Consider the following 18,011-nt stretch of genomic DNA (forward strand, 5'->3'; position numbering starts at 1 on the left):
ACTAGTCACTTAAACCCAGCTTTTCACAGGTGATCACTAACAAGTGGATCCCTCATTTTCTGGGTGCCTGGCTTGATATCCTGGGGTCTGATCTGCAGAAGTGCTGAGCAGTCACAGCTGCGGTTGAATCACTGGGAGCTGGGTTTTGAACATATCAGTGCTGTGTGATGCTAAGCACCCTGGAAAATCAGGTCCTAGGCATCTTTGATTGGGTATCCAGATTTAGTGGATACTTTTGACCTTAATTTGTCACACCCAAACCTCCTGCGCCCCCTCCCTCATTCTAGCTTCTGGCCAGACCCTACACCCCAACCCGCAGCCTGCTCCTTCACCCCCAGCCCGGGGCTCAGTGCACTCCCTCAGTGCAGAGAGAGAGGAAGAGAATGGGTAGAACCAGGGAGAAGGTAGGCACTCACTCTGTGGTCAGGGCTGGGATCCCAGACTGGCAATGGGTTGAGCGGGGCCGGCAGCCGGGACCCTGGCTGGCAGGAGCCGGCAGACGGAACCCCAGACCATTAGTGGGCTGAGTGACAGTGGCCTGAGCCGCTCAGCCCACTGCCAGTCTGGGGTCCCAACCTCAGGCCCCGCTCAGCCTGCTGCCAGCCTAGGTGAATGGAACCCCAGGCTGGTAGCGGGTTGAGCGGGCTGGCAGCATAAGATCAGCATTTTAATTTAATGAAGCTTCTTAAACATTTTTAAAACCTTGTTTACTTTACATATGACAATAGTTTAGTGATATAATATTTAGACTTTTAGCAAGAGACCTTCTAAAAAATGTTAAAATGTATTACTGTCACGTGAAACCTTAATTTAAAGTGAATAAATGAAGACTTGGCACACCACTTCTGAAAGGTTGACGACCCCTGTTATAGTCCATTCATCCAGCCCATACTTCTTTAACTTTCTGACAAGAATACTGTGGGAGACCGTGTCAAAAACTTTGCTAAAGTCAAGGAATAACATGTCCGCTGCTTTCCCCTCATCCACAGAGCCAGTTATCTCGTCATAGAAGGCAACTAGATTAGTCAGGCATGACTTGCCCTTGGTGAATCCATGCTGACTGTTCCTGATCACTTTCCTCTCCTCTAAGTGCTTCAGAATTGATTCCTTGAGGACCTGCTCCATGATTTTTCCAGGGACTGAGGTGAGGCTGACTGGCCTGTAGTTTCCCAGATCCTCCTCCTTCCCTTTTTTAAAGATGGGCACTTCATTAGCCTTTTTCCAGTCGTCCAGGACCTCCCCTGATCGCCATGAGTTATCAAAGATGGCCAATGGCTCTGCAATCACATCCGCCAACTCCTTTAGCAGCCTTGGATGCAGCGCATCCGGCCCCATGGACTTGTGCTTGTCCAGCTTTTCTAAATAGTCCCTGTCAATGTTCCTTCCCCACTCTGAACTCTAGGGTACAGATGTGGGGACCTGCATGAAAACCCCCTAAGCTTATTTTTACCAGCTTAGGTTAAAACTTCCCCAAGGTACAAACTATTTTACCTTTTGCCCTTGGACTTTATTGCTGCCACCACCAAACATCTAACAAATACATAACTGGGAAAGAGCCTGCTTGGAAACATCTTTCCCCTCCAAAATCCTCCCCTAGCCCTCTTTCCTGGGGAAGGCTTGATAAAAATCCTCACCAATTTGCATAGGTGAACACAGACCCAAACCCTTGGATCTTAAGAACAATGAAAAAGCAATCAGGTTATTAAAAGAAGAATTTTAATAAAAGAAAAAGTAAAAGAATCACCTCTGTAAAATCAGGATGGTAAATACCTTACAGGGTAATACGATTCAAAACATAGAGAATCCCTCTAGGCAAAACCTTAAGTTACAAAAAGACACAAAAACAGGAATATCCATTCCATTCAGCACAGCTTATTTTATCAGCCATTTAAACAAGCAGTATCTAACGCATATCTAGCTAGATTACTTACTAAGTTCTAAGACTCCATTCCTTTCTGTTCCTGGCAAAAGCAACACACAGACAGAGAGAACCCTTTGTTTTTCCCCCCTCCAGCTTTGAAAGTATCTTGTCTCCTCATTGGTCATTTTGGTCAAGTGCCAGCGAGGTTCTTTAGCTTTTTAACCCTTTACAGGTGAAAGGGTTTTTTCCTCTGGCCAGGAGGGATTTAAAGGTGGTTAGCCTTCCCTTTATATTTATGACAGTCCTGAACCGCTTCTTTCTCCACAGGGGGCTGGTCACCTCCTCCGCATACTGTGCTGCCCAGTGCAGTAGTCTGGGAGCTGATCTTCTTCGTGAAGACAGAGGCAAAAAAAGCATTGAGTACATTAGCTTTTTCCACATCCTCTGTCACTAGGTTGCCTCCCTCATTCAGTAAGGGTCCCACACTTTCCATGACCACCTTCTTGTTGCTAACATACCTGTAGAAACCCTTCTTGTTACTCTTAACATCCCTTGCTAGCTGCAACTCCCAGTGTGATTTGGCTTTCCTGATTTCACTCCTGCATGCCTGAGAAATATTTTTATACGCCTCCCTGGTCATTTGTCCAATCTTCCACTTCTTGTAAGCTTCTTTTTTGTATTTTGGATCAGCAAGGATTTCACTGTTAAGCCAAGCTGGTTGCCTGCCATATTTACTCATACCTATTATGGGGTCACTTGTCCTGTTTGTTTTATTAATATCCATGCTGATTCTTTTAGATCTTCCCTTTCGTTGAAACATCTAGTAGTGGTCCCACAAGTCAAACTCCTTGTGACGGGGTCCCCAGGGTGCAACCTGAGCCCCCCAAACCCACCAGCCTGGGCTGTACCTCACACTGTGATGCTGATGTCAAGCTACAAGCCTCTGGCAGGCACTGCACTTACACAGCCATCCACAGGCAGGGACACACCCAACTGAGTTACATGAATGATCTCCCAGCCCCTCATGAACCACCAACAGAAAGGCTTCAGTCAATTCCCTCCAGCTCCCCAGCCTTGCACCCCAGGACTGTACTGTCTTGCACTGGTCAGAAGCCTGTCCAGTGTAAGCTCATTACTTAGTTCGCCACTGCCTCAGTGTGGAGTGGATATACACTAGCCTTTGTAAACTGAGCTGAGATTTCCCCAAGCACTTCAACCAAAACCACACTGTTTTTAGGCAAAATATAAAACAGATTGATTAACTACAGGAAGAGAGATTTTTTTTTAAGTGATTACAAGTAGCAAACATAGAGATCAAAGTTGGTTGCCTAAGAAATAAATTTGCCGTCTAAATTCTAACTCAAGCCCACTAAATAAGATCTGAATCAGACAATCTCTCATCCTACCAGATGGTACAGCTTAAAATACACAGACTGGACCCCCTTCCAGCCTGGGACCAATCTTCCCCAGTTCAAAGTCTTTGTCTTCCAGATGTTGAGACTGGGGGGAAGGGGAGGCCAAGTGATGATATCACTGTCTCTCTCTTTTTTTTTTTTTAAATACCTTCTTCCAGCTGCTAGAAAGATCCTTGCTGTGACACGGGTCAGTCCGGCCCCATGGCATACATGTCTTCTCTGGGATAGTGGAATGGGTCTTGATGAATCATTAAGCCTGTCTGGCCATTGATGGCTGCTCCTTTGTCCCGACTGAAAGGTTGGCTGTGGGCGTCTACCAACGTCCCAACGTATTTCAGTAGTAAATATAGCAATACTTCATAACACTCACATAATAACACATACAATTCAACAGGGTATTAAGGTTCAACAGACCACAACTTCTTAAATGATGCCTCACAAGGCAACCTTTGTACAAAACACATCATAATCATATAATGGTGAATATAGGGGTTCCAGGGTGTTACTTTGAGGTATGGAGTGTCACACTCCTCCAGAGAGATTTAATCTGTGGCTAAGTGCTTGAATCACTTATTTAGATTGCTGTTTGTGTTGCACTGAAGGAGATGTTGGTACAAGTGGTTACAGCTTCTTATCACATCCCAGTCCACCTTTCATATCAGTTGTCTCTACGGCATGATCACTGATTTGATCTCCGCTCATGCTAAAGTGCTGGAATAGGGACTTAAGTTGTCATTGTGGCTACATTTCAGTGATGATGGCATTGAAAATGTCTCTCCTGCAGGATTGTCAGGTGAATCAGTGATCTGCTTCAATGGTAGTGTTTCATTCAGTGGCATGGTTGTTCTTGGAGAATTCAAAGAAACAGATTCTCTGCCCTCTGAGCATGAATTCTCTCAATCTCATCACTAATATCGGACTGTGTTAGCTCTCCTCAAGAAGAAGTGGAATTATTTTTTTTTCACTCCGTCCATTCGGTTGCTTGTTTCCTTCAACTTCATCCATGAGTGAATTGTTGGGGACGCGCTAAATGTCGAATGCCCCTTTCCCATGTTGAGCCGAAGCTTTCACACTTACTGTGGCTAGAATAAGACATCACCTAGTGAATTCAAAATCTGAAGATTGGGATAAAATGAACTCAGCAGTTTTACACAGAACTAAGTTCTAAGATGCCTGGCACAGCTTTCAGAAAACGCTAGATTCTGACAAATCAAACCCTTCCTCAAATAGCTCACAACTGCACAGACTCCCTTCTCCAGAATCCTGTGACAGCTGATTGCTACCATTAACAATGCCCCTCTCCCCACTCGCCAATGGGACATGATCAAAGTATCTGCCGAGCAAGTGGAATAAAGAAAGTAGATTGGAGAGCGTCTCTTGTCCTCTTCATGTGTTACACGATGGTGAGGTGCAATGAAATTGAAAGGTGGCAAACTCAAAACCCACAAAAAAACCCCAAAAACCTTTTTGCGCACACACTGTGTGACTTAGACTGGGGAACGCGTTGCCACAGGATGTCACTGAGGTCAAGAATTTAGCACTGGCTGTTAGAACTCGGGATATTCTTGTAATCCATATAAATCTCTGATCCCTCTTTGAGTCTTGTGAACAAACTCTGAAGGGCTACAAAAACCTCATGATTTAATCCGGTCATTTATTAGCAGGGGTTAGGTTGATTCCTTAATGGGGGGGGGGGGCAGATTATCTCACATCTGTCTACTGAGCGGAGGGGGTTGGACCTTCCTCTGAAGCATCTGGTACTGGCCACAGTCCAATGGGACACTGGACTAGACTGGCCAGACCCCTGATCTAGTCTGCTCTTCCCTATGTTCATTGACTACACCTCCTTGGCTCTCCTGTTCTCCTACAAACTCTGAACCCTTAGAATAATGTTCTTGCTGCTTTCTGATCCCTGCTGCAGCCTCTGCCAGTTGGGTTTTCCCCACTCACAGTGTTCAAGCTCTCGTGTGTGAGTTGTGGATTGAGTGTGCATGTGGGGGGAGGGGGAGGGAGGAGGACATAGATTGAACAATCAGAAGACCTCCCTCCACTAGCGGTCCCACAAGCCCATATTTCTGTGAGGTAAACTGAGGCCGTTTTGTTTATTGGCGAATCTATTTATACCGTGTTCACTGATGAAATCTCTTGTGGTAGACTTGCTAGGAGACCCCAACCCATGCACACTCTCTGTCAAAGTCAGATTCAGGACTCACATAATTTGTCACACCACTCTGTTTATTAGCAAAGCGCTTTGCTAATGGACCCAGATGTGAGCCCCTCTCTGAGGTTCAAGATAACTTATTTGTACAGCTAAGCCAAAGCCAATTTAACATAAGAGACAAAAGAAAGAGAAACTGAGGTGATCAGAGACTGGCCCGCTCCCCACACCAAAAAGCAGGTCCAAGCCTTTATTGGGGTGGCAGGATACTAACGAAGATTTGTGCCCCACTTTAGCGCCATAGCCACCCCCATCACTGAGCTATGCAAGAATGGGAAGCCAGACAAGGTGGTCTGGACTGAGCAGTGCCAGGAGGCTTTCCGGGCGCTGAAGGAGGCTCTGGTCCATGGCCCAGGTCTGGCGAACCCAGACTTTGACAAGCCCTTTGTGGTGTTCACCGACGCCTCAGACACGGGACTGGGGGCGGTGTTAATGCAGGAGGATGAAAAGGGGGAGAGACACCCCATCGTGTACCTGAGCAAGAAGTTGCTACCCCGGGAGCAACACTACGCGGCCATCGAGAAGGAGTGCCTGGCCATGGTGTGGGCCCTCAAGAAACTAGAGCCCTATCTCTTTGGGCGACACTTCACCGTGTACACCGACCATTCTCCCCTGACCTGGCTGCACCAGATGAAAGGAGCCAACGCCAAACTCCTGAGGTGGAGCCTGCTCCTGCAGGATTACAACATGGACGTGGTCCACATGAAGTGAAGTGCCAACCTGATAGCCGACCACGTGAAGGGAAGTGCCAACCTGATAGCGGATGCACTGTCCCGGAGAGGGGGCCCCGAACTTCCCCAGGTCACTGGTCAGAGTGACCCCGCTCAGTTCAGTCTCGAAGGGGGGAGAGATGTGAGGATGTGACTCAGCAGGGAGGGGGGAGTGTTGACCTGGGAATGTGCCCTGGGGATGGGAGATCTGAGAGCCTGTAACCTGAGCCAGGAGGGGGTGGGGGAGGTAACACCTCTGCCCAGGAATGTGAATAGAGGCTGCAGGAGGGAGCCTGCTGGGGGGGTTTAGTTTCAGTTTGGGGCTGGGTGAAGGAACGCAGGGAACCCCAGGGCTGGGGTCTAAGCTTCCTGCTCCCCCAGAAGGACTCGACTGAGGGGTCCTGGTTGTATCCACAACCTCTGTTTTGGGCTGTGTTCCTGTTTTACTGGCTGGCTGAGAGTCTCAGTGAATCCCAGGAAGAGGGGTGCAGGGCCTGGACTTCCCCACACTCCATGACAACTGGTGGCAGTTGACAAATATACATGCATATCTTATTTGCATACCAACGTTTACCAATCTCCTAGCTCAGTAGGAGCTCTAAGTTAATTAGTTTGAGGACCCATTGTCTCACACTCCTTAATGTTTCTCTTCCTGACAACTATATTTCAACAAACCCTTCAAGTAGCATTTCTTTAATGAATTATAATTTCAATATAATTCATTCTACTTTCACAATCCCTCCTTTTGGTCAAGCTACGCAATGACCAACAATGACTGGGTTCCACATATCGATCGTTCTTTATCTCTCTGTTCATCAGTGATATTTAAAATCATCAAATTAGCACTCTGATTTGGGGCAGCTGTCTGTGTAGCATGCCTGACACAATTTTGGATAAAACAGGAAAGTAACTGAAAACATACAAAAATTATTAGGATTCCAAACAGGAGAGTTAGGGCTCCCTGAAACAACCAGTTTCCTATGCCAGAGAAATTGAAAAGGTTACTTAGCCACTTCCATAAAGAACTTGGCTCTTTGTGGGGAAGATATGCGATTTGTTCTAAGTGGCTAGCACGATCTATTACCTCATTGGTGTTGTCTGGTATATACACACAGCAGACTTTTCCAATGAGAGCACAAGTCCCTCCTTTTGCCGTCAGCACCATGTCCAATGCCTGACGGTTTTGGAGGGCCATCTGTCGGATTGCCCCTGTTTCTTTGGCCAGGACTCTTAGACTTTCTCCGGTGTCATTTGCCATTATTTCAACTACTGCTTGTAAACTTAGGAGCCTTTTTGCATGGTGTATTACTCCCCCTAATGGTATGAAGGAACCGCCAATGGCCTCTTCCCAGGGTAAGGGACTTACGTTATTTACATACCATTGGGCATCTGTTAAGTCCCTTCTTTTTCGCCTGAAATTGCGGAGGCGTTCAAGGGAAGGTTCCTAGCATTTGGAATTGTGGGAAGAGTTGGGCGGGATAACAGATTCCTGACCAATTAGCTGGTAGTGCGGTATAAGCCCTGGTCCCACACACCCAGTGATGGCCTATTGAGGCCGGGAAGGGTCGGTTGCACCCATTTGTCATATAGGTGTTTGCAAAGGAGGAGGAGTATCCCTCAAAGGGTACAGAGTAATTCTCCTTACGAGGAGTGGTGTTACTTGCATGACATTGAAAGATTGTATTGTTTTCACTAAGGTTACTGTAGGGGGAACATGAGATTGAGTTCTCTGTTTGATCCCAGGTTGAGAAAAAATTCATATCTCCATATCCGGCCCACCACTTTTTAGTTTTGTTTGAATAATCCCATATACCATTAGCCACAATATGCAGAAGGCAACAGCTTTTCCCCAGATCCAGCCCTGTCCCATTACATACCCAACACCAATGACCTTTTCCCTCCACCACACTGATCCATTGAGATGCATTTATTCCCACCGCTTCCCAAGTGTCATTGCTGTTCCATATTTTGTTAAACGGACGAGGCCCTCCAGTGAGGTCTGGGGACTTGAGTGGGATAGCCAGGACAGGAACACCAGTTTTGAGAGTGGGCTGGGATGTGGCTGCAGACCCAGCAATTAGAAATATTAAGGGTCTGAGCTATCCACACCTGCTGCCGGATAAAAGAACTGTCACCGTGGTCTCCCCAGACCGTAAGATGCCAGCAGCCAAGAAACAGCGTCTGCTTCTGGCAACCCTTACGAGAGCGTAGATTGTAAGGCGTTGTAGACTGTTCCTCTACGTCTTCTTCTGGAGTCAAAATTGACTCTGCGTCGTCCTGAGGTGACGATTGGTTCTCTGGGGATGGTGCTTTCTTACACTGTGAAGCATGTATCCACGCTGCGATGCCAGATAGTCTAACAGCCGTCTGTGTAGTAAGCAGTACCTGATGAGGACTCTTCCACCGGGGCTCCAAGGCGTGCTTTCGATGAGGGCGCCATACGTAGACCCAATCCCCTGGCTCGAGGCTGTGGCAAGCATCGGAGGTGGGTTTCGTGGGCCAGGCGGCTCGAACCTGTGAATGGAAGTGACTTACAGCTTGCATTAGTCCCTCGCATTACTGAAGGAGCGCACTGTGAGTCAAGTTCAAATCTGGAACGGGAGTAATGGTCGTCGTAGCTCGCATAGGGCGTCCCATAACAATTTCAAAGGGACTTTAATTTATGCCTTTGGGATGGAGTGGATCTCGTGTCCATAAGAGCTAATGGTAAGGCTACGGGCCAGCTTAATCCTGAAGAGTCACAAATTTTAGCAAGCTTATTCTTAAGTACACCGTTTCGTCTTTCAACTGCCCCTGCACTCTGTGGGTGGTAGGGACAGTGCAGCAGGTGTTTGATGTGCGATATACGGTCCAGGTGTTGAACAAGTTGTCCAGTAAAATGTGTACCCCGATCCCTGGACAGAGTAGCAGGAATTCCCCTGGCAGGCCTAATATGATTTAACAAACATTAGGCAACAGACAGCGAGTCAGCCTTGTGTCAAGGAAAGGCTTCAATCCAACCGGCGAATAAACATACCATAACCAATATCAATTCATATTGTTGACACTTAGGCATTTGTGCAAGAACGGTGCTTGAGGCAGACCCCGGAACCCCTGGGCCGCTTTTACAGGTTTACCAATATTATGGCTTTGGCAAATGGTACAGGCTGCACAGTGGCGGGCTGCAAAAGAGCTAAAATGGGGGGCCCACCATCCTGTCTTAGTTACAGCAGAGACCATCCCCTCCTTTCCGACATGCGAAACACCGTGTAGCAGGGCGGCCAGAGACGGGTAGAGTGAAAAGGGGGCTACAAAGGCGCCAGTAGGCGAGCGCCAAAAGGAATCGGGATGTAGAGAGCAACCTTGGGCAACCCAGGATTCTCTCTCGGTTTCTGGGGCAGAGTCTTGGAGCAGGGCGAGGTCAGTGAGGGACCAAGAGGGTAAGAGGAGAGCGGAGAACAAGGGAATCAGACATTTCGACGAGGCATGCTGCAGCAGCCACAGCACGCAGGCGGGGGGTAAGCCTTGGGCAACAGGGTCTAAAGTGTCAGAGAAATAAGCCACTGGTCGGTTCTTTTCTCCATGCATCTGAGTGAGAACTCCAAGTGCACACCCAGGTTGTTCATGGCAGAAAAGGGTAAAAGGCTTAGAATAGTCAGGCAGCCCTAAGGCAGGGGCAGAAGCTGAACCCTGTTTGAGGGGAAAAAAGGCAGAATTGGCCTCAGGGGGCCACGGCATGGGGTCAGGCACAGAGAATCGAGTGAGTTCCTGGAGAGGCTTTGCAAGGGAGGCATATTGGGGAATCCATTGTCTGCAAAATCCAGCCATGCCTAAAAACTTCCGGACCTGGCATGGGGAGCGGGGTCGGGGAAAGCTAAGGATAGCTTGGACGCGGGTGAAAGTGCACGGGAACCCTGGGAGAGGAGAAAGCCGAGGTATGTGACAGAAGCTTGACGGAGTTGTAGTTTAGAGCGAGAAGCTTTGTCCCTTATTTGCTAGGGCAGTAAGGAGCACTAAAGAGTCAGTTTCAGAGGCAGACAATGAAGGGGAACAGAGGAGTAGATCATCTACATATTGGACTAGTGTGGACCTGGACGGGAAAACAAGGTCAGCAAGGTCTCGGGCTTGGGAAAGATATGATGGGCTTTCAGTATACCCCTGGAGCAGTGTGGTCCATGTGTACTGTTGCCTCTTGTAAGAAAAGGCAAACAGGAACTGGGAGTCAGGGTGAACCAGGACAGAAAAGAAAGCAGAGCACAAATCAACAACAGTAAAATGAGTTGCATCTGGTGGGATGGAAGCCAGAATCTTTGAGAGAGGCAAGTTTTGATTCTGTCCATCTATGATTTGCCTCTTCCCACCACTGCATGAAACAATCAACCTCTCCTCTTGCCAATTTAGTTTTAGGTTGGCCGAGTTTGTCTTTTAAGACGTCTACTCGGTCTTTGTCCCAAGATCCTAACAGTGGCCACTGAATTCTGGGATTCTCCCGAGTTAGCCTTTTGCATTCCCCTACACATCTCCCCCCTCCAAGGTCAGCCTTTTGAAGCCATCCCCCACCCATGTCATGAGGTTTTCTGTTCATTAAAACACAACAATGCTAGCAACAAGACAAACACCACAGACAAACAACCACAAAACACATATCCATGGTATTCTGAGTTATTCTTCCGCTGGCGCCAGCTTGCTTGTAGAGTCTAAAAATAAAAGAAACAATTTCCACCCCCCTGGTGGGGACAGATTATTGCTTAATAATAATACCACTTTCTTTTCCAAATTCCCTTGCTAATTGCAGGAAAACCAGAAGAATTACCTCCAGGCTGTACTTATTTTGTTCTATAGTCAGGCTAGTGAATTACCCCACTCACTGGTCATTTATGAAATTCATGAGGTGGTGTACCTCAGTTTCCCCTCTTGTGCAACAGACCATGTTTGCAATAGTTTCTCTGCTGTACCAAACTATAAGTTTATTCTCAGGTAATAGCTGAGACACAGCTTCAGATTTTAGCACTATACACACACACAAAATTCTCTTTTGCCTAACATCCCTTGAACTGTGATTACTCTTTTACACAACTGTACCCCGATTACACTTCCATCTTGTACAACTAGACACAACCAGGAGCAGCCAAGTTAAGTTCCAATAGAAACCCCTTACATCCTTTAGTGATTTTGATTACATTACCCAATAGTAAACAATTTTGATCAGATTCTCTCTCTGCCTGCTGCCTGCAGCAGTCCCTTATAGATCATTTCTGTGGGAAAAGGGCCCGTTTTCCCTCAGAATAGCTGTAAAGGCTTCTGGGGACAGAAGCGTAGTGGTGGTAGTAGCCACTCTACCTGACCCCCTTAGCCTAGACCATTTTTCCAGAAATTTACAGGAGTCCGGACTCTTCCTAAAATACATAAACTGAGCCGGCGTTCCTTTAGGGAACTGTCCCGACTTAAACGTTTGGTTACCCATACAGGAGGACTTCACACACCAATCACACAAGAAGGAAAGTCGGGTTGGTCAGAGCGATGCCCAGTGCAACACACGAAAGGAGCCCACAGGCTACTGCCTCAATCGCTCTTGCTTTCACACCAAGGGTTTTACCCAAGGCACGGTGCAGCTGCGATTGTGCAGATTTCACTCACTCAGACCGTGGGGAGAGGAACCCTTTGGTCAGCCGATCACCGGACGGAGACGGCGCCCAGACTCAAACACACCACAGGCGGGACGGATAGACACAGAGACAAGACAGTTCTCAGTCCGGACAAAACACAGAAATAATTACCTGACCAGATTCCTGATGTCAGATCCCGGATCCCTACCAGAACAGAGTGGGAACCAACAGGTTCGATGGCGTAGACTTCACTGTGGTCATGCACCCTTCCGTTCTGGCGGAGGACCGCTCGGGCCAAATGCCCAGGTGCCAGCTTGCCACGGCCATCCTAAGAACAGGCAGGAGTCACACGGCCCCAGTGAAGACGGTTGCCATCTCGGTGGAACCTCCAAATTGTCAAAGTCCGATTCAGGACTCACATAATTTGTCAGACCACTCTGTTTATTAGCAAAGCACTTTGCTAATGCACCCAGATGTGAGCCCCTGTCTGAGGTTCAAGATAACTTATTTATACAGCTAAGCCAAAGCCAATTTAACATAAGAGACAAAAGAAAGAGAAACTGACAAATATACATACATATCTTATTTGCATACTAACGTTTACCAATCTCCTAGCTCAGTAGGAGCTCTAAATTAATTTAGTTTGAGGACCCATTGTCTCACACTCCTTAATGACAGGTTTCAGAGGAACAGCCGTGTTAGTCTGTATTCGCAAAAAGAAAAGGAGTACTTGTGGCACCTTAGAGACTAACCAATTTATTTGAGCATGAGCTTTCGTGAGCTACAGCTCACATCTGATGAAGTGAGCTGTAGCTCACGAAAGCTCATGCTCAAATAAATTGGTTAGTCTCTAAGGTGCCACATACACTCCTTAATGTTTCTCTTCCTGACAACTATATTTCAACAAACCCTTCAAGTAGCATTTCTTTAATGAATTATAATTTCAATATAATTCATTCTACTTTCACAATCTCTTAGGCTGCATCTGCACTGTTAAATCTGTCATACAGCTGGGGTCAAAGAGGGATCATCCCAACCCCTCTCCCACAACTGCTCCTGAAAAAACCTGTCCCATTGAGGGGGACAAACAGTTGGATTCAGTGCCTGCTGTAGCAAATCCTGCTAGACTGAACTTGGTTGCAGCTGCCTCTGGGGTGGAACACAGCACACGCTGGAGCACTGAACAACAGATATGTGTGTATCTCTGAAACTACAGGGTTGGCCAGTTACTAGAGATGGAATTTGTCCAGGAGTAGTGGGGGGGAGGGGACGAACTGAGGAGTAGGGGGTGATGGGACTCTCTGTCCCTTCTGAAACGGGGGAGGCTGGTATCTGACATAGGGCGGGTGGGCAAATGCTTAGGATTGGGTCAGAGAAGCTCTGTTCTAATCACAGAAGTGGCCTTCCCCAGAGCACTGTCCTGGGAATTGCAGGGCGTCTGCATCTGGGCTGCCTGCGGCCTGGTGCTGTACGGCTGATATCCGCTTTGTTGTTCTCCAGGGAGCCGCCCTTTTTGAGCGGGACTGAGCTCCCTCCCACCCCAGCTAAGTGAAATTAGATTCTGAGAAACAGTCCTTTTAAGGCCATCCAGGGCAGCAGAAAGGAAAATGCACAAACCCCAGCCTGCAGGGCACTGGGGAGGAGCAAGGAGCTGCAGACTGCTGGAGTTAATCTTTTAACTAAGTGGGTCACCCTGCCCATAAGACACCCTTAGGTGGTCCCTTGACACAATCCCCCATCCTAGGTAGCTGTTTATCCCTGCAACTCAGGCAGGCCACTTACTTACATATATTTGGTACTGGAATGTTCTGCTGTGACTCCGAGGAACTGCCAGAGCAAGGCCTAGCCCCCGGGTCAGCCCCCTTCACCGCTCCGCCAATGCGCGAGTGCCGTCCTGCAGCCTCCCCTGCTAGCCCGGTGCTGGGCTCCGCTCTGTCCCCCAGGCTACGTCAGGGGTTCTCAAACTGGGGGTCGGGACCCTGCAGGGGGTCACGAGGTTATTACATGGGGGGGGGGGGAATCACGAGCTGTCAGCCTCCACTCCAAGCTCCACTTTGCCTCCAGCATTTATAATGTGTTAAATGTATACAAAAGTGTGTTTTAATTTATTAGGGGGTCGGACTCAGAGGCTGGCTATGTGAAAGGGGTCACCAGTGCAAAAGTTTGAGAACCACGGGGCTACGTCTACACTTGAAACACTACCGCAGCACGACTGCAGTGCTTCCGCCTCGATGCTACGTATGAGGACGGGAGGGGTTCTCCCATTGCGAGTGTTTAACCACCTCCCTGAGCGGTAGCAGCTGGCTTGACGGAAGAATTCTTCCATCCACCTAGCACTGTCTATGCCGGGGGTGAGGTCAGCTTCCCTAGGTCTCTCCGGGGGGTGGATTTTCACACCCCCGAGAGATGACGCGATCCTGCTGTAACTTTTTCGGTGTAGACCAGCCCTCAGTCCTGACCTGGAGCTCTCTGCTGTCCCAGGCCTGAGTCCGGGCATACTTGAACCTAGGCTAAGATCACCAAACTCCTTTAATGAGTGACTGACCGTAAGGCCTGGCCTCAACTAAAAAGCTAGGTTGACCCAGCTGTGTTGCTAAGGGGTGTGGAAAAACCCATTCTCCCGAGTGACATAGTTAAGCCAACTTCACCCCCGGCATAGATAGTCCTAGGTCAATGGAAGATTTCTTCCGCTGGCCTAGCTACGGTCTCTTGGGGTAGAGGGGGGTGCGATGGGGTGGGGGGATTAACTACAGTGGGGGGAGGACCCCTCCTGTTGCCATAGTGAGTGTCTATGTTGCAGTGTCGCAGCCCTGCCACTTGTGCATGTCAAGTGTAGACAAGCCCTAAATCAGGAGTTTTGCGGAATATTTTATGTAGCTCTTTCATTACTGCAAGATCTCGACCTCTCCTGACAGAAGAACGACAGCCTCATGCTGCCAACACTCAAGGGGGCAATCTCACCGGGACTCTGTGGGCAGGTGGAGTTTGCAGCCTCACCTCTCAGTCTAAAATATCTATAGTGCAGTGATGGGGCCGTATTGGAGGGTCTCACTGTCTTCAGTGCACTTATTCTCCTCAACCACCTGTGGGGCAGGGCAGGGGTATTACCCCATTGTACAGATGGGGGACCTGAGGCACAAGGAGGCTGTGACTTGCCCTAGGTTACAGAGGGAGTCCGAGAGAGAATAAGGAATGGCCCCCAGATCCAGGCTTTCCCCTCCCCTCTCGCCCCCTCCCCTGCAACCACTGAACCATGCTTCTTTTTCATCATGGCTGTAACACTAAAGCTGGCAGAGGCTGTTAACTCTTCTGGCTGGTGTGTGGCGTCAGTCTGGGCAAACCCGTCTGTATCTCTTGGGAACTTGCCCTGCTGCTTTCACTGATGTTGTGCCAAAGAGCACAAGGCTGCGTGTTCCCACCGGGTGCACGGTCCTTGGAATAATCTCTCTACCTGGCTGTACGGCACCAGAGAAAGCATTGTCCCAACCGCTCTACAGCCCAGTGCCATCGGGCTGGCGGGGGCAGAGGATGAGACCGGCCCTGGAAGGGTATCGGGGCCTGCAATGCACTGAGAAGCCAGTTTAGATGATGAATTATGTCTTGTTCTGTCCTTGGGGGTTAGCTGAAGGCCTGATCCTAATTGATTACTCAGCACTTTATAAAACTTGGGGTCGCATATGGAGGGCCTCAACTCGGTGGTCTCCTTCTGATACCCTTTTGGCACTGAGTTTCCAGGAAAAGAGGAGACCCCATGGGAAGCCCCACTTTCCACCCACGACAGTCAAGTTAGAACTTCAGGGCTGGCCTAGACAAATGTCACAAAACATTTAATTGCCTTGTCAAGTCTGTGGGCATGTCTCCAGATATCCTGGGCTTCCTTGATTCTCTTCTCTGGCGTTGGATCCAAGATAAAACTACAATCTCCCAGGAACAGGGAGGCCATGTGGGAGGCCATGTGGAAGGCTAATACTCCAATAGCACGTGCAGTTGGGGCATTGGGAGGACTGCGGAGTCTGGGTATACATGGCACAGTGACAGATGTTGTCTCTTGCCTTTATCTAGGATCCCCTTCCCCTCTCTCATCCTCACCAGCAGATGCAGGACAGATGTTCAGATTCTAGTGACATTTTTCAGGCTGCTCTTCCAGCCCTCTCATCCCCCACACTCCAGCTCGCCAGTCTTTGGGGAATGTTGCCCCAGGCCTGTTGCTTTGTCATTCCCCTGGGAGATAACCAGGGCTCAGAATGCGGGGTGAGACTCGGTCTGTTTGAGCCTGTGCAGATTCTCTTCTCTTCCTCTCCGCTTTCCAGCTCCCATTCCTTTACCCTTTTATAACGGGGAGTTGCTGGTTCTCTCTGGCCTGGTGAAGAGTACAGGGTCAGTCATGCCCAAAGGGGACAAAAATTCTCACGTCCAGAGGTGATACTATGGTGAGGGGCACTTTAGGTTAACAGCACTTCTCCTGGGCCCCAGGTCTGTCTAGATTCCTTTTCTCCCCTAAAATTCCTTGGCCTAGGCGTCCAAGGAAATGGGGAAATTCCTGTACCTCTGGCAAAGCAATGAAGGGGTGTCTTATTTCTCCATGTTGTAGGGTCACAAATCTCTGTTGCGTGCCCTGTGACCCAAGAATCTGATCTCCTGCCCATGCCCCACCTAGCACTCCAGGGTAGCTGAATCGCCACACTGAGCAGAGAGACGGATCTAGGCCCGGCCATGGACCAGATGAAGAGCTGCTGAAGACACCACTGAGGCAGCCAGTGTGTGTCCCATATACCAAATGCATCCCACCACTCTTCCCTTATACCTAGGGGCGCCTGCACTAACTACAAGCGCCAGAATGCTATGCTCCAGCTCCAGGCAAGAAAGTTCTGGGACACAAGTAGAAACACTGCTGGGATTTGCAGGCAATGCCAGCGTATGCAGCTCCAATCTGTGCATCACGTGACTTAGGTGCAGAGCGTATGTCCTTGGTTGGAGCCTACACACCTGGGTTTTGAGATGTCCCTCTGACATTAGGATCTTTCCCCGGCACCTGCGGGATGTCCTGGGTTCTAATTGCACCATCCAGTGGTTGTCTTGCTCAGTGCTCTTGGGGTGAATCTGTTTTTTTCCTGCCTGTTTCCCACAGGATGCCGAACTGGGGCGGAGGGAAGAAATGCGGCATGTGCCGGAAGACCGTGTACTTTGCCGAGGAGGTGCAGTGCGAAGGCAACAGCTTCCACAAGTACTGCTTCTTGTGCCGTGAGTACAGCGCCCCACGGGGTCCTGGCCTTTCCATTGACATGGCAATGCCGTGGCCTGCTTGCTCTTGCCAGCAATGTAAACATACCCCTGCCACTGCAGAGCAGACCCAGATGGCTGACATTTGGCTAATTACTGCTCTGCTGGGAGCAGCTCTCCGTTCTCCTCCAGACGTGGGGAAGGGATTTTTGCAAAGCACTGTGGGTGATATAGGGACTGAAATGCATGGATGTTTTCCCAAAGCACTCCTGACAACTTCCGCCCCCACATTGCTAAATGAAACACTAACCCTAAACCACACTAGGGTCTAAAGCGCAGGCCAATGCCTAAATGCACCATTTTAAAGCCCTGGCTGTACCATCCCACAGCAAAGCCATGCTAGCGGTGTGGAGGGCTAGAAACTCCATGAGGGCGCATCTCTGCCCTGCCTCTGAATGAAGAAAGAAGGGTTTGTGTGGGACCTTGCTGGCGGCTGGAGTGTGGTCTTTGAACCCTGCAGGACCTGGGGATCTGTGGACAGAGGATGCTGCTTTGCCTTGTGCTTGCTGGCCATTCTGGTGACCAAATGCCTGCAACATACCCGATGCTGACAGTTCGGTGCCTGGGCCACCCTCACCCATCTGGCAGTCGTAGCCTCAGCCCATCCGTATGGCGGCCTCCACATGCCACCCAGCGCTGGAAAGGAGGCCGGCAACTGATGCACTAGCTCCCACCTGGGTGGAGGTCACCTGTGCTCCGAGAAACGCTGGGTTGAGTATTGCAGCTGCTTTCCACTGCCGGCACCTCCTGTCCCAAGCAATGTAGTTCCCCAGAGATCGTAACTGGCAGGGGAAGGGGAGGAGTTTCCACAGAATCCGGAGTTTATGCAAGGGCACAGGATCGCCGCACCCGACAGGTGCATTCTGGTGTCTGCTTCCCCGCACAGGAACTGGGGCACGCCTGCGAGCCCCGGTCTTTTTTGCTTCTCCCCAGCGTAAAGCT

General features: G+C 49.2%; 1 protein-coding gene across 3 annotated transcripts in view; it reads left to right on the top strand.

Moving 5' to 3' along the window:
• CSRP1 (cysteine and glycine rich protein 1) overlaps positions 1–18,011 on the top strand; it is a 36,402-nt gene that overhangs the window by 8,105 nt on the left and 10,286 nt on the right. For 2 of the 3 annotated variants that reach the window (XM_075122028.1, XM_048826724.2), the window contains exon 2: positions 16,916–17,030. In XM_075122028.1, the coding sequence (XP_074978129.1) occupies positions 16,919–17,030 (112 nt within the window). In that variant the 5' untranslated portion in view covers positions 16,916–16,918. The remainder of the gene's footprint in view (positions 1–16,915; positions 17,031–18,011) is intronic. The other variant, XM_048826723.2, reaches the window with a different exon arrangement.

This window comes from Caretta caretta, chromosome 21, assembly GCF_965140235.1.
Source record: "Caretta caretta isolate rCarCar2 chromosome 21, rCarCar1.hap1, whole genome shotgun sequence".
Lineage (NCBI taxonomy): Eukaryota > Metazoa > Chordata > Testudines > Cheloniidae > Caretta > Caretta caretta.